At 47.7% G+C, this 13,670-nt stretch overlaps 1 protein-coding gene across 5 annotated transcripts in view; it reads left to right on the top strand.

Annotated features, from left to right (window-relative positions):
- The first annotated feature begins 246 nt into the window (after positions 1-246).
- ELMO2 (engulfment and cell motility 2) overlaps positions 247-13,670 on the top strand; it is a 37,655-nt gene continuing 24,231 nt past the window's right edge. For 2 of the 5 annotated variants that reach the window (XM_072944323.1, XM_072944319.1), the window contains exons 1-5: positions 253-331; positions 11,537-11,663; positions 11,975-12,015; positions 12,464-12,536; positions 13,064-13,114. In XM_072944323.1, coding sequence (XP_072800424.1) covers positions 11,586-11,663; positions 11,975-12,015; positions 12,464-12,536; positions 13,064-13,114 — 243 coding nt within the window. In that variant the 5' untranslated portion in view covers positions 253-331; positions 11,537-11,585. Of the gene's footprint in view, positions 332-11,536; positions 11,664-11,974; positions 12,016-12,463; positions 12,537-13,063; positions 13,115-13,670 lie in introns of all 5 variants that reach the window. The other 3 variants (XM_072944322.1, XM_015237758.3, XM_072944321.1) reach the window with 2 other exon arrangements.

Genomic DNA, 13,670 nt, shown 5'->3' with positions numbered 1-13,670 from the left:
GGGAATGCTTCTTCTTGCATTTGCTGACAAATCCCATTCCTCCAAAGCCCATAGCCTGCGGCGGGTGAGGCAGCCTGTGTCTTTAAGAGGCCTCGGCAAGCCGGGCGGGGACCGCCGGAGTTTCCCCCAGCAGCTGGGCCCGCCTTCTCTTGAGTGACAGGTAAGCAACCCAACTGAAGAAAGAGAGTTCAGCGCGACAGCGAAACGGAACAATAGGAGCCCGGGTCAGCCTACGCGGGGCGGGGTCCCTGGAAGGCGGGGTGGGCGGAGGCTGGAGGAGCGGCGGCGGTGAGAGCCGGGCGCGGGAGCTGGGCCTAGGTCGGCGTCCTGGTGAGTGAGGGGCGCGCCGGGCCGCGGAGAGGGGCCTGGCCGGAGGGACGCAGGGAGGGGAGGCCAGGCCTGGAAGTGGGCGGAGGGCTGTGGGCTGCTTCTGTCAGGGGGCTGAGGAGCTGGAGAGAATGGGCCTGGGCTGCACTGTGCCGGTTCTGTAGGCCCCCAAGGGGTCGCGGCCCAGCTGGGTTCTCCGTGCCAGGAGGACGGGGTTGGGGGGGAGGGCACCGTCTCCGACCGGGAAGGGTCGACGGGTGGTGACGAGGGCGGCCCAGGCCTGGAGGAGCGGGCGCTGGGCCGGCCAGGGGTCGGGGTGGGGGCGATGGGGGAGGAGGAGGGTGGGAGGATGGAACCTGGGGGCGCATCGAGATGGTGGGGGGAGGGGAGGGAGAGGGACCGGATGGGAGAGGGCTCGATAGGAGCCCGGAGAGTGTTTGGGGCTGGGTGGCACCCGTCAGAAGCCCAGGAGTCTCTCTTGACATCGCCACCCCTCCTCCTACACATACGGCCACTGCTCATCACCCCAACCCGTCGATCCGGCCGGCTCAGTAGCCCCTAGTCCATGTACTTGCATCTCTGCTGCTTCCCTCGCCCCAGTTCAGGCCTCTCTCGCTTCTTACTTGGATTGAGGCAGTGTCTTAACCCATCAGCCCACAAGCACTCGGGCCACTCCCCAGTGGGCCTCACACCTTGGCCAGAGGGATCTTTTCAAAATGCAGATCAGATCCGGATACTCTGCGGTTTGTAACTGGCCGGCTTGCACCTCTTGCGGGGCCAGCGCTAGATCCTCACCCAAGCCCTGGAGATGTGAACCCGCCGACCTCTCCTCCCTAATCTCAGTGTACTTACCCTTCTTGCTCAATACGCTGGTCACATTGGCCTTTTCCTGTTCCTCCTCGTACCAAGCTCTGGCCCTCCTCAGGGTCTTCACCCTTAACCTTCTTACTCCCCTGGCTTATCTTCCCTGCTTGGCTTATTCCAGTAAACTCTTCTTTATCTTTCAAATCTTCACTCAAGTATCACTTCCTCCAGCGGCATCCCTGGTCCCCACTTGCCCCACCAAGTGAATTCCCCACTGTCATCACACTGTGTACTTCTCCTTTACAGTGCTTTAACAGCTGCAGTTTTACACTTATTTATGAAAGTATTCATGTCTGTCTATCCCACCAGATTAATATGTTCCACAAAGAAAAAGACAGTGTCTGGTTTTGCTCCTTGTTTTTCCAGCATCTTGCACAGGCCCAGGCACTGTTAAAAAAATGTATTAAATAAATGAATGGATGACTTGGCTTTGGCAGGAGGAACAGTGTGTGAGTCGTGTCCCTGATGTCCTACACAAAAAAGTGTGCCAGGCTCTGTGCGAGAGCAATGCTGTCCAACAGAAATAGAATGCACTATATGTAATTAAAAAAAATTTTAGTAGCCACATTACAAAAATAAAAAGAAACGGGTGAGATTACTTTTTGGAATCTACTCAGTAGATTCCAAAAGAATATTATTTTGGCATATAGTCAGTATAAAAACATTGTTAATGAGAGAGTTCACATCCTTGTGTGTGTACTAAGTCTTTGAAATTTACATGTTTTACACTTAGAGCCCATCTCAACTCGTGGTAACCACATTTCAGGTGCTCAATAGCCACTTATCGGGGGTGTGCAGTGCTGGAAGCTTTACATTCTTGCAGCATTTAATTGCCTTTAGCCTTTTGAGGTAATTATTATCTGAATTTTCCAAATAAAATTAATGAAGCTCCTAAAAGTTATGTTGTCAGCCAGCAGTCATCCTAGAGTTTGTGAGCAGAGGAGGCAAGATGGGGACCAGGACCCCAATCTGTTCATCTGGAGTTTGATCTTTCTGTACCTGTGCTGCCTCTAGGAGGTTCTCGGGAAGTTTGGGGGTGCAGGAAGTGGGGGTTAAACTTCTTGAAAACAATGGCACCTATGAGTATTCTATGGCACCTATGAGTATTGCGTATTCTGTCTAGTTCCATGCACAGACAGTGTTTCTGGATGCATCAGTACCACCTGCCTTAGTGGCTCAGGAACAAGTGTATTTGATGCCGTTGAAGGAAAAATCTGCAAGGCAAGTGCTTCTTGATCCAGACACCATAGCTCAGCACAGCCCGCACCAGCTCAGCCTGGTCCTAATATCTGCGGCATCTCAAAGGTGCTGGACCTACAGGGCTTGAGTTAGCAGTCCAGCTGTGCAGTTCAACAATTGCTCACTGACCGAGGTCCTCACTACTGTGAGGCCAGCACCACTCTGGGCCATTTAGAGTGACTGAGGAGCATAAATCGTAGCCCTCATCTTCAGGATGCTTGCTGTGTACTTGGAAAGACAAGAGCACATCACACAATGATTTGATGAGGTGCGGGACAGCGTGCGGTGTGATGAACCGGAAATGGTGTGCAGAGGCTGCTGTGTCTGTCTAGGCCAGGCTGCGTAGTGTGTTTAGAAGTGCTGAGTTTGAATTCCTCTAGGCAGGTCGGGTACTTTGTAGTTGACCACAGTTCCTACATAGATACTACTTAGCTTATTTACCTACCTGCCGGGCTGCTTAAGACATTTAAATTTGTAACCCCATTAAACATACTGGTTTTAATTGAGTCACTAGAAAAGATTTGTGAAGCACCTGTTGTGTGCCAGGCATTGTATTGGCCACTGTTCTGGAACTATGAAACTCCCAAGATTCTTCTGCTAGGAGATAAATAATAATAATTTTATGTTAGTTTTCCTTCCCGATTACCGTCGGTCGAGTATGCGGTCTCATTTTGTCATCAGTAAACTAAAGCCTGGCAGCTGGGGCTTTTTAACACTGGGGAAACTTAGTTACAGTGTTTTTGCATCTTCTTCAACTTCACAGTGTTGGAATTTGGCTTACTCTGTGCAGGTTTTATGCTTTAATGATTTACATATATTATCCCACCTTATGTTCACAGCAACTTTATAGAGTAAGGTTGATTCGAATCCCCATTTTATAGATAAGGACATTCTTAAAGCTGGGATCCTACTCTAGGTCTGTCCCACTCCAGGACAGCAGCTCCTAGCCTCGTTCAGTTACTCTGCCTCACTAGAAGGTCAGGGCTGGAAGAGACCTCACAAACGTCTAGTCCAGTCTCCTCATGGAGATCAGGACCTGAGATCTATAGAGGCTCATGCTGGTGGCATAGCTGGGCGGTCAGGTCTCCTGCATAGCAGAGGCGGGTTGACCGGGGGTGGAGGGGCTAGGCCTTCTTTTATCCCTGACTGGTGGTGTGGCTGGCTTCTCTGGACCTCATTTCCCTTATTTATAAAATGAGAGGCTTGGCCTGATTTTTCTGTGAGAACAATGCTGTGTTGTTGTGGTCGGCACTGAAGGGTTGAAGGATTCAGGCCCACAGCCCGGGATTTCAGTCATAACCCCGGACTCCTCCTCAGCTTGGCACACTCCCTCCCTCCTCAAGCTCGGCCTTCCTGCTGCAGCCATGGCAGCCCCATGAAGGCAGCTGGTTTCTTCCACTTCATCAGTATTTTCCACTTCAGATTCTGTTTGATTTCCAAAAACTGGGGCAAGTGGTCAGTAAACACTGACCCTTCTACGTCTCTCTCGATGACTGTAGATAGGGATTTACAGAGTTCCAGACATAGCTGATCCTCTGTCACGAGTGTTTTATTCTGTTTTAAAGACAAACTGGTTTCGGGGCCTCGTAGAGGGTGTTCTGGGTGTGGCATTCTGTGAGCACAGCTCTGTGCCAGGCACTGTGCTACCAGCTTGAGGGAACAGCAGGCAGGGGAGTAGACGTGGACTCGATGAGTCCCTGCCCTGATAGCCAACAGCCCTGGCCCCTTGGCTCCTGGCTTGGCCAATCATTAGAACCCCCCAGGGGGGGTTGACAGTGACCAGGGGCAGTGATGAGGCACGACCTGAGTTGAGAACCGCTGGTCTAGAGTCTGCTTCTCAGACCAGAACGTGCATGTGAGCCAGCTGGGGATCCTGTTGGAAGGGTGGTTCTGATCCAGTGGGTCTGGGCCAGAGTGGGTGATTCTGCATGACTGCAGGCTCCCAGGCAGTGTCGATGGTGCTGGAGTGCAGATCACACTTTGAATAGCAAGACAAAAGGCTGCATGTGGAGAATTATTCATCAGTGGGATTGTAATGGTTTGGATAAAAGATAGGAACACAGAAGAGGGCACAGTTCATTTTGCCTGAGGTGAGAGGATTAGGAGGGCCACATGGAAAAGTGACTTTCTGAGTTGGGCCTTGAAGCCTGAGCAGAAGTTTGGCAGCTTATAGTCAATACCTTGTAATGGCCTATAATGAAAAAGAATATGAAAAGGAATATATATATATATATATATATATATATATATATATATATATATATAAAAACTGAATCACTCTACTGTACACCAGAAATTAACACGTTATAAACCGACTGTACTTCAGTTAAAAAAGAAGCTCGTCAGCTGGACAAGGTAGAGGGAATAACGACAGAGGCTAGAGTAGGACTTGGAAGAAGAGCATGATGTTTGAGGGAACAAGGTGGCCTCCTGTGACAGTGTCTCCGAGGGTGGTCTGGAGGCCGCAGTGAGGCTGGAAGGAGCTGGGTGCTCTCCTGGGGGATCTAAGCTCTGCTCTGTAAGGAGGGGAACCCTGCTGTGGTTTCTGAGCAGGAGAAGAGGAGACGTAGGCAATCCTTAGGGTAGGTGTTGAGAAGCCCAGTCAGTTACCCTGTTCCCACACCCGTCCTCACCGTGCTCGTGGCTCTAAGTGGCTTTTGACTACATGTTGGGGTGAGTCTTGTGTCTAACAGATTTCAACGAAAAAGGGAGACCTCGGCTGCCATGGGTATGATGGTCCTTCTTAGCATTTCTGGCAGTACTGGTCACAACCTGCATCTGTGAATCAGTCTCCCTCTCTGCACCTCAGAGTCTCACCCTCATGCAAGGGTCTGAACGGAGGGAAGTTGAGTCACTTCTCACTCTAGATTTCAGAGGGAGAAGCCTCTGTTGAGATTTTGTTCTCGATTAGAAAGAGGTGTGACCTCTGGTCCCTTCCTGGTGCAGTGCATTGTGTTGTAGGCAACTAAACCAAACTTACTGAGGTCTCCCCCACGAAATCAAGAGCTAAAGAACAGAACAAAAAGCATGTGGCAATCTCACCCTTAAAGGAATGAGTGGGAGGGAGGGGAGCTGGAGACCTTCTGGCCTCCTTCCATCCGGATTCCTTACTAATGGGAAGGGATCATCTTTCACTTCCTCTCTGATCGGCTCTCAGAACCCAGCTCCCTGGGGCAGGGCCTGCTGGGGTGGTGGACTGATGGAGCTGCACGGGACCTTTTGTAACTGTGCTCATTATATACGCACACCTTCCAGAAGCTGCTTAGAGGACCCTTGATGGTGTTTTTCTCTTGTTTCCCCAGCTTTGCCTTTGAAAACCTGGGCTTTCATTCTCATGCCTTAGAGTAGAATTATCTTCGTCAGATCAGCGTGTGCCTCTTTCTTGTTTGGTGACATTTAGAGTTTTCCAAATTGTCTTTGTATCTGTAATACTTGAAAGAGGTGGGAGGAGGGGATGGAGAGTCGATTAATCCAGAAGGGTTTATTACTTCTTTGCCTTCTGGGCCCGGTTGTGAATCTACTGCTCCCTATACTGGCTGTTTGCTGTTGAACTCTATAGTACTGCTGAGTGGTAGAGCAAGAGGCTATTTATAACCCTGAGAATTTTGCAATGTTATTGAACTGCTTCGACCTAATTTCCACTTCCTTTCTAAAATGAAAATGAAAAGAGTAAGCAGACGAGTGCTGGAAGGGTTCCCCAGAAGGAGATCCTTTATCCGGGGACTATTACCTGGTGAATACTATTCTTCTAGTCTCCTCTCTCCTGATGTTTCCATAGGGATCAAAGCAGAGGGATATTCCCCTCCTTCTTTTAACTGGAGTCAGGGGTGCTAAATCTGATATTCCGGTGAGACACGTCCTGATGTTAGATATGAAAACAAAACTTTAAACGGTGGAGATACCGTGGAGGTAGAAGGTGGTGGGTCGTGGAGGGAACGCCATACAACCTGAGCGCTTCATGCCAGTCCCTTTCCAGGCAGAGCCAGCCCTGGTTTGTAGGAGCTGAGGTCAGAGCTGTGGGATTTGAGCAGATACAGGTGCTTACTGAACCGTGACTGTGTGCCAGGTGCTGTGCTTGGTGATAAGACTGGAGAGTTGGACCTGCCCCAGAGGAGAGAGTGAAGGAGAGAGCGAAGGAGAGAGCTGTGTGAATACCTGACTATAACGGAGCAGGACAGGAGCCTCCCAGAGGAACACAGGGCCCCTCCTCTTTCGCTTTGCTGGGGAGACGTGAGGAAAGCTGAGACTAGTACAGAGGAAGTGACATCTGAGTGGGGCTTTGAAGCTTGAATACGAGCTCTTCTGACAGTCAAAGGAAGGAAGAGAAGGTGCAGAAGTAGAGAAGAGAAGGAGGAGCATGGCCTGCCTTGTAGAAATAGCAAGCAGTGAGGAGAGTCTGGCTGGACTGTGAAGGGCTGAGTACTGCACAAGCAAGTGGGGATCACTTTAGGTCGTGGGCTCTGTTACTGGTACGGTGGTGAGCTCTTGGCGTTGGTCTTCGAGCTTCAGTGTGTTTAGCTTCAGGTGCCCAGACCCAGATCCTCCACTGAGCTCCTGCTGTAGGTACAGCACCGCCTGCTTTCACGTGGCTTTCAAACAGCCAGACTGCCTGGGGCCAGATTCTGACTGTGCCGCTTACAAGCTGTGTGACACTGAGGATGGTAATTAATTTTTCTGTGCCTCCATTTTCTTACCTGTAAAATGGAGGTAATAATATACCTCACAGGTTGCTGTGGGGATTAAATGAATTAACACTGCCTTAGCAGTATGTAATTGTTAGCTCATGTCATCATCCTCATCAAAGGAAGTGTTATAGAGGGAAGGGAACTGTTGAAGTCATAAGACCCAGTCTTGAGACCCAGTTCTGATGTGACTTCTTTCTTTCTTTTTTTGTGGGGGGGAGGTGGGAAGGAGACATGTGGAAGACAGGTTTCTCAACCCGTCTGAACTTCAGTTGCCTCATCTGTGAAATGGAGATGACTTTCACAATTCGTAGGAGCATCATAAAAATGCTACAGACGTGAATGATCAGCTATAAAGAGGCTGTGTCCATGTTACTATTATATGCAAGATGACTACTATAAAGTCACCATATAATTGGTCTGTTTTAAACAAACCAGACTTATCTAATAAGGTTTTGCGCATCATCATTTCAGCCAGTGCTAACTGAGGGCCTGCTCAGTGCTATCATCTTGTGCCTGTTATGCTGCTGTCTGCTCAGACCTCCGTTTAGAATTCCTTCAAAGCTTGAGGTCAACCTTAGTCTTTTTAGTTGCAGTGAATAGAAATGCAGCTAGTTTAATTGAAAGGAGTTTTACTGGCCGAATACAGGGGAATTTCAGGTACCCCAAGTATAAGAGGTGTAGCCATGGAACCTGGAAAGTCCTCAGATGCAAGCTTTTTCCATCTCTTTCTGGGATTTTGTAGTTTCTGGCCTCCAGTCATCCACACATTTCTGTATTCTTCCTGCTGAACAGCTTCCTCTGCAAGGCTCTTGGTTTTTACTTCTCCGTATCTTTGACTTGGAGTGGTACCTGCTCTGAAGCTGAGCATGACCTTTCTGCTCCAGGGCCCATTGTCATCCATCTCCCTTAGTCTGTCTTTAAGCTTATGAGAAAGAATTGGATTAGTCCAGCTAAGGTTCTGTGTTCACCTCGGTCCCACTGGCTGTGGCCTGGGTGGGCAGAGTGCCACTCAGCGCACGTGTGCTGCCTGGACATCATGGACCAGGGCAGAGTCGCTGAGAACAGGGGCTTGTAGCATCTCTGGAATAGTCCTGGTGGTTGCAAATCCCCGTGCTTTAGAATAGGTGTGAATTTTTGGAATTAAAGTCAGGGCTGACTTTAAAAAAGAGAGAATCAACTTAGGAAATGCCATGTGGGGTCAAAGTAAAGTATACCTGTAAAATAATGAGCTTTAGCTTTGTTTGTCTTCAAAGACAGTATTCAGAAAGGAGTTCCCCAAAATACGGTTTGTTTCTTAGCAGCACCATTGAAATAAAGGTGTAGCTTCTTTTGATGAGGACTTTGAAACTGGCAATCTTCATCTGGAGTTTTAAGCTCTACTTCAGAATCTTTGATGGCACCTTACACGTGCTTTAGTTCAACGCTCTCACCTCACAGTAGGAGAAAACTGAGACTAGGGTAGTAGGGACACATGTGCATCACCCAGACACTTAGCGATGGAGCTGTGGCTAGGTCGTGAGGCCTCTGGGTCTGAATCCAGTTGCTTTCTTCAGCGGGAAAAATCATCCCAGCCCAGCACTCTTCCTCTTGTACCTACACTGCCTACTTATTTTTAAAAAGAAGAGACTAACCTCAGTAACAAATGGTCTAAAAAGCCATACTGTTCAGTTCCATATATATGAAGTACAAAAGCAGGCCAAACAAATCTATGGTGATAGATGTCAGAAAGAAGTTGCCTCTTGGAGGGCTGGAAGGTGGAGGATTGACTGGAAGGAGGTAGGGAGTTTTGGAGGGTGTGAAAATGTTCAGTGTCTTGCTTTGGGGGGTGGTTACAGGAGGATGTGTGTGTGTGTTTCTATTTTATGTGTATATATACACATATATACATAAGCTCTGTGCATTTTATTATATGTAAATTATAGCTCAATTTAAAAAAATGATCTCACATCTATACAGTCATACCTCCTAATTATGGCAGATCGAGATAAGGATAAAGGTTCCTGCGCTAGACGTCCAGAGATTCATGGTACCACCCCTGTTTGCTGTGTCACTGGAGCAAAGCATCTCAGCCAGGACTTACTCCAGTGGGCCAGTTTCTTTTCAGAGGTTTGTTGAGTGTCTAGGCACATAAAAATTACACGTGAAACATCTGCCTGGAGCTGCAGAAGTTGTGGGAGCGCTCGGGGCCATGAGACCAGCCCACTTTACCTTTAGGCTTGATTTAGTTGCAATGAGCAGAAATTCAGTGTAGCTCAGCAGGAAGGGGAGGAGCACTGGCCAGAGTTTTGTCCCCTTTACTACTTATTAGCTGGCTGAACTTGGGCAACTTAACCAAACTTGAGCTTCAGTGTTGTTATCCTCAGATGGAGGTAATAATCCTATTCTGCCTACATCAGAAGGCTGCTGGGAGGACTCAAAAAAATAAATGAAAACACATTGAAAACTATTTCTTTTAGACTAAATATAGACTTCCCATATGATCCAGCAATCTCACTCCTGGGCATATATCCAGAGGGAACCTTAATTCAGAAAGACACCTGTATCCCAATGTTAATAGCAGCACTATTTACAATAGCTGAGACATGGAAACAACCTAGATGTCCATCAACAGATGACTGGATAAAGAAGTTGTGGTATATTTATACAATGGAATACTACTCAACCATAAAAAATGATAAAATAATGCCATTTGCAGCAACATGGATGGCCCTGGAGAATGTCATTCTCAGTGAAGTAAGCCAGAAAAGGAAAGAAAAATACCATATGATATCACTCATATGTGGAATCTAAAAAACAAGAAAAAAGACAAATGAGCTTACATATAAAACAAACAGACTCACAGACCTAGAAAACAGACTTGTGGTTGCCAGGGGGGAGGAGGGTGGAAAGGGATAAACTGGGAGTTTGAGATTTGTAGATACTGACTGGTATATATAAAATAGATAAACAAGTTTATACTGTATAGCATAGGGAAATTTATTCAATATCTTGTTGTAGCTTATGGTGAAAAAGAATATGAAAATGAATATATGTATATCCATGTATGACTGAAGCATTGTGCTGTACACCAGAAATTGACACAACATTGTAAACTGACTATACCTCAATAAAAAATGAATAAATAAAATAAAAATAAAAGTCAAAAAAAAAAGAATACCATCTTTTAGCAGTGTTGGTATTTTTGACAGTTGACTTCTGAAGCAGCCCACCCTTTTCAGGAAATGGTCACAGAATCTTCTCTCTTTCTGAGATCTGGCTTGTAGGGGAAGGGACTTGTACCCCTTTCACTGAGGTTTGTGCTTAACGAGTCTGTGAGAACTGACATCTGTTTGGGCTGAAAAAAATGATAGCATCCATGAACCCTGGCTTAGCACCAGCTTAGCTGCATATTCCAGAAGGGGCAGGTGGTCTCCATTAGTGAAGCATGAATAGCGGGTGAGTGGTTAAACCTGGAGGATGCAGGAGAAAAGTCTTTTTCATTAAAAGAGAGGCCTCTCCTGGACCTGCAGGCATGGAATGTAAATACACATTGAAATAATCCATCAGTGGAGTGACTTCCCTTCATCAGACCTTGGAGAGAGGATGCTTTAGCTACTGCTTGGAGCACCACTAAGCTAACAGAGTTGCCTAGGATACCAGTCACATGGGCCCATCTTACAGACTTGTTCTGAATGATTTATTTTCCTTTATTTTGGAGAGCAGTGGGGGAGGGGGTCAGAGGTTCTTCCAGAGCCTTGTCCTCCTAGAGTGGGACCTTTGTGTGGGGGTATCCTCATCTCCCTACACTTGTGCTCTCAGCCGCCCTTGCCCTTGGCAGTTGGGACTAAAATAGCATTTCCTGTCCCATTTCTCTTCCCCATTTTCTGAACTCTGTGTCATCCCACACAGAGGAGGCTCCACATTGTGTCCTTTGAGAGGGAAAGAATGGCAGCAATAAGTAGGGAGGAAGCAAGAGAGCATTTGGCCCAGCCCTGCTGACTCCGGGCTCTTCCTGGGATGACTGCGGAACAGAGCAAGCTGGCTCCGTCAGCCAACTGCTCAGCCAGGAAAAGGCTGTGTCTGTTCTTATCTGTCTTAGGGCATATGCTTCTCCCTCTCAGGGTCCCAGGACAAGACTGCAGTAAATATGCTCCCCTACCGCAGAGCCCTCCTGGCCCTTAAACTGAAGTGTCTCTTTGGCAGATCCTGCTACTGGCTTATCTACAGTTGATAGATAGGTTTGTCCCATTTCTACTTGCTGATTTAATCTAAAGAGACTAAAACCCCAAAGAAAAGGTGTAGTGTGATCTAGAAAAATTCAAGCCAAGTAGTTCCATATGTTTCTTTGGACACTATTTTCCGATTTTCTGAAATAAGTACTAAGAGTGAAAAATGAAGGCAAACTCTGACCTTTTCTTTCTTTCTGATTCTTTCTTCCCACGCAGCTGTGTCTGTGTGTGTGTCTTAGAGAAGCAGGACCCAGTGGGGACGATGCCACCACCATCAGACATCGTCAAAGTGGCCATTGAGTGGCCAGGTGCTAATGCTCAGCTCCTCGAAATCGACCAGGTAAACTCTGGAAATGAGGAGTAGCAATGCAAGGAGAGGGGCCTGGGGAGTGCACGGCAGAGGATGTCTTTAGGGGTGGGGACCACTCACATCATGAGTAAGAACCAGCGGCAGGAAAGCTGAGGTCTGTCCCACCCTATGGAAGTTTGGTCCCCAGGACCTAGAGAGGCTTCCTCTTTGAGAAAAGCTCTCAGAAAAGAAGTCCGTGCTCAGGCCGCAGGTTGACCCTGCTTGGCAGACCCTCTCATATGGGCCTTGGCACTGCTGGGATGGGGCTGCTGGTGAAGAATCTCTCTCGCTTTCTCTTTCAGAAACGGCCCCTGGCATCCATCATCAAGGAAGTTTGTGATGGGTAAGTTGAAACTGCCCTCGTTTTGGACTGTGACAGACAGAAGACTAAGGCGACTGCCAGACCTTGAAGGGAATTCTGCCAAAGGATCCCCAGGGCGGGGCTGTTGTGGATCATTGTCTTAGGAAGGAAGTATAGCAGGTGGGGACGGCCCTAAGACCACCTATCAATCTTTAGTTTTCCCTTTAAGCCCAACAGTGCCCCACCTGAGGTCCTGGTGGGATCTGAGACCCGTGGTGAATTATTAGCCACCGACTGTGGGGCCAGTCTTTACAGAAGGCTGAGGGGGTTACTGTTCAACGTCTCAACCCAGAGCTTTGTTTTCTTTCCCCTGTACTTCAAATAGACCACCCATTCCTTTAAGCAGCTCTATTGAAAATTACTTATTTGCAGCTTCTAAACAGGCTCCGAGGCATGGCCAAACGAGCTGTACTGTTTTTCTCTTACATAGGTGGTCACTGCCAAACCCAGAGTATTACACGCTCCGCTACGCAGATGGTCCTCAGCTCTACATCACCGAACAGGTTAGTACCGGGGAAGCAAAACCAGTACAGGCTTTGCTTTGAAGGGAACCAGCCAAGGGGGCGGGCTGTTTTCCCTCCTTACATCCAGGGTGCATCCACTCACAGGGTAAGAGCTGCTTCCTGGGCAGATCAGGGAGTGCCAGCCCTTGTTCTCCTGTGGTGGCTGGGAAAATGCGGCTTCTGCTTCCTGAGAGGTGCTTGTAAAGGATCTTAGAAGTTCTTTGCCAAGAAATAAGCAGGAGAAGAGGGCCTGACTGAAGAGTTTCAGTTACAACTACTTTAAAAATGACAGAAAGGAGGGGTGGGAGTATAGCTCAGTGGTAGAGTGTGTACCTGGCGTGCATGAGGTCCTGGGTTCAATCCACAGTGCTTCTGTCAAGGGAGAAACAAAAGAGAAAAAGAAAAAAAAACTCATTTAAAAAAACAGATAGCATGATCCTATTAAAAAAAAAGAATGTTCTTGTTGATTCAGCTTGCGTGCACAATTTTAGTTTATCAGCTGCTCTTTTTTTCTATTTACTACCTAGACTCGCAGCGACATTAAGAATGGGACAATCCTCCAGCTGGCTATCTCCCCGGTAGGTATTCACTTTCCTTAGGAATTCCTTTATTTGACAAGCATGTATGAACACCTACCATGGAACAGACTCTGTTCTAGAAACTAAGACTTGTGAAGGCTGAAAACCCAATCTTTGCTCTGACAGCCTGGTTGAGAGTAAGCCAACAAATACAATATAAGGCCTCTCTCAGGGGTCTTGAGAGAAAGTTGCTTAGGGAACTTTGGGAACTCAGAAAAGGGACCACCTAACTTAGCCTGAAGATTCCCAGAAAGCCTTTCCAGAGAAGGGGACCCTTGGCTCAGATGCTGAAGGATAAGCAAGAATGACCTGAAGAAAGAAGAAAAGGAAGTGTATTCCAAGCAGAGAGATGTGCTTTGTCTGGGTGAGGCAGGAACGCTGAGTGGCCGAGGACCCGTGGTAATCAACCAGAAGCCAGCTGAAGGTTCCTGGGTGGCCTGTGTATGGGGTGGACTTTATCCAGAAGGCAACATGGGGGCGTTGAAAGAGCTCAAGCAGGAAGGTATGTTATGCTTAGATTTACGTCTTAGAAAGATCACTTTAGTGACTGTGGAAG

The sequence above is a fragment of the Vicugna pacos genome, chromosome 19, assembly GCF_048564905.1.
Source record: "Vicugna pacos chromosome 19, VicPac4, whole genome shotgun sequence".
Lineage (NCBI taxonomy): Eukaryota > Metazoa > Chordata > Mammalia > Artiodactyla > Camelidae > Vicugna > Vicugna pacos.
This window is presented reverse-complemented; position numbering and strand designations above follow the sequence as displayed.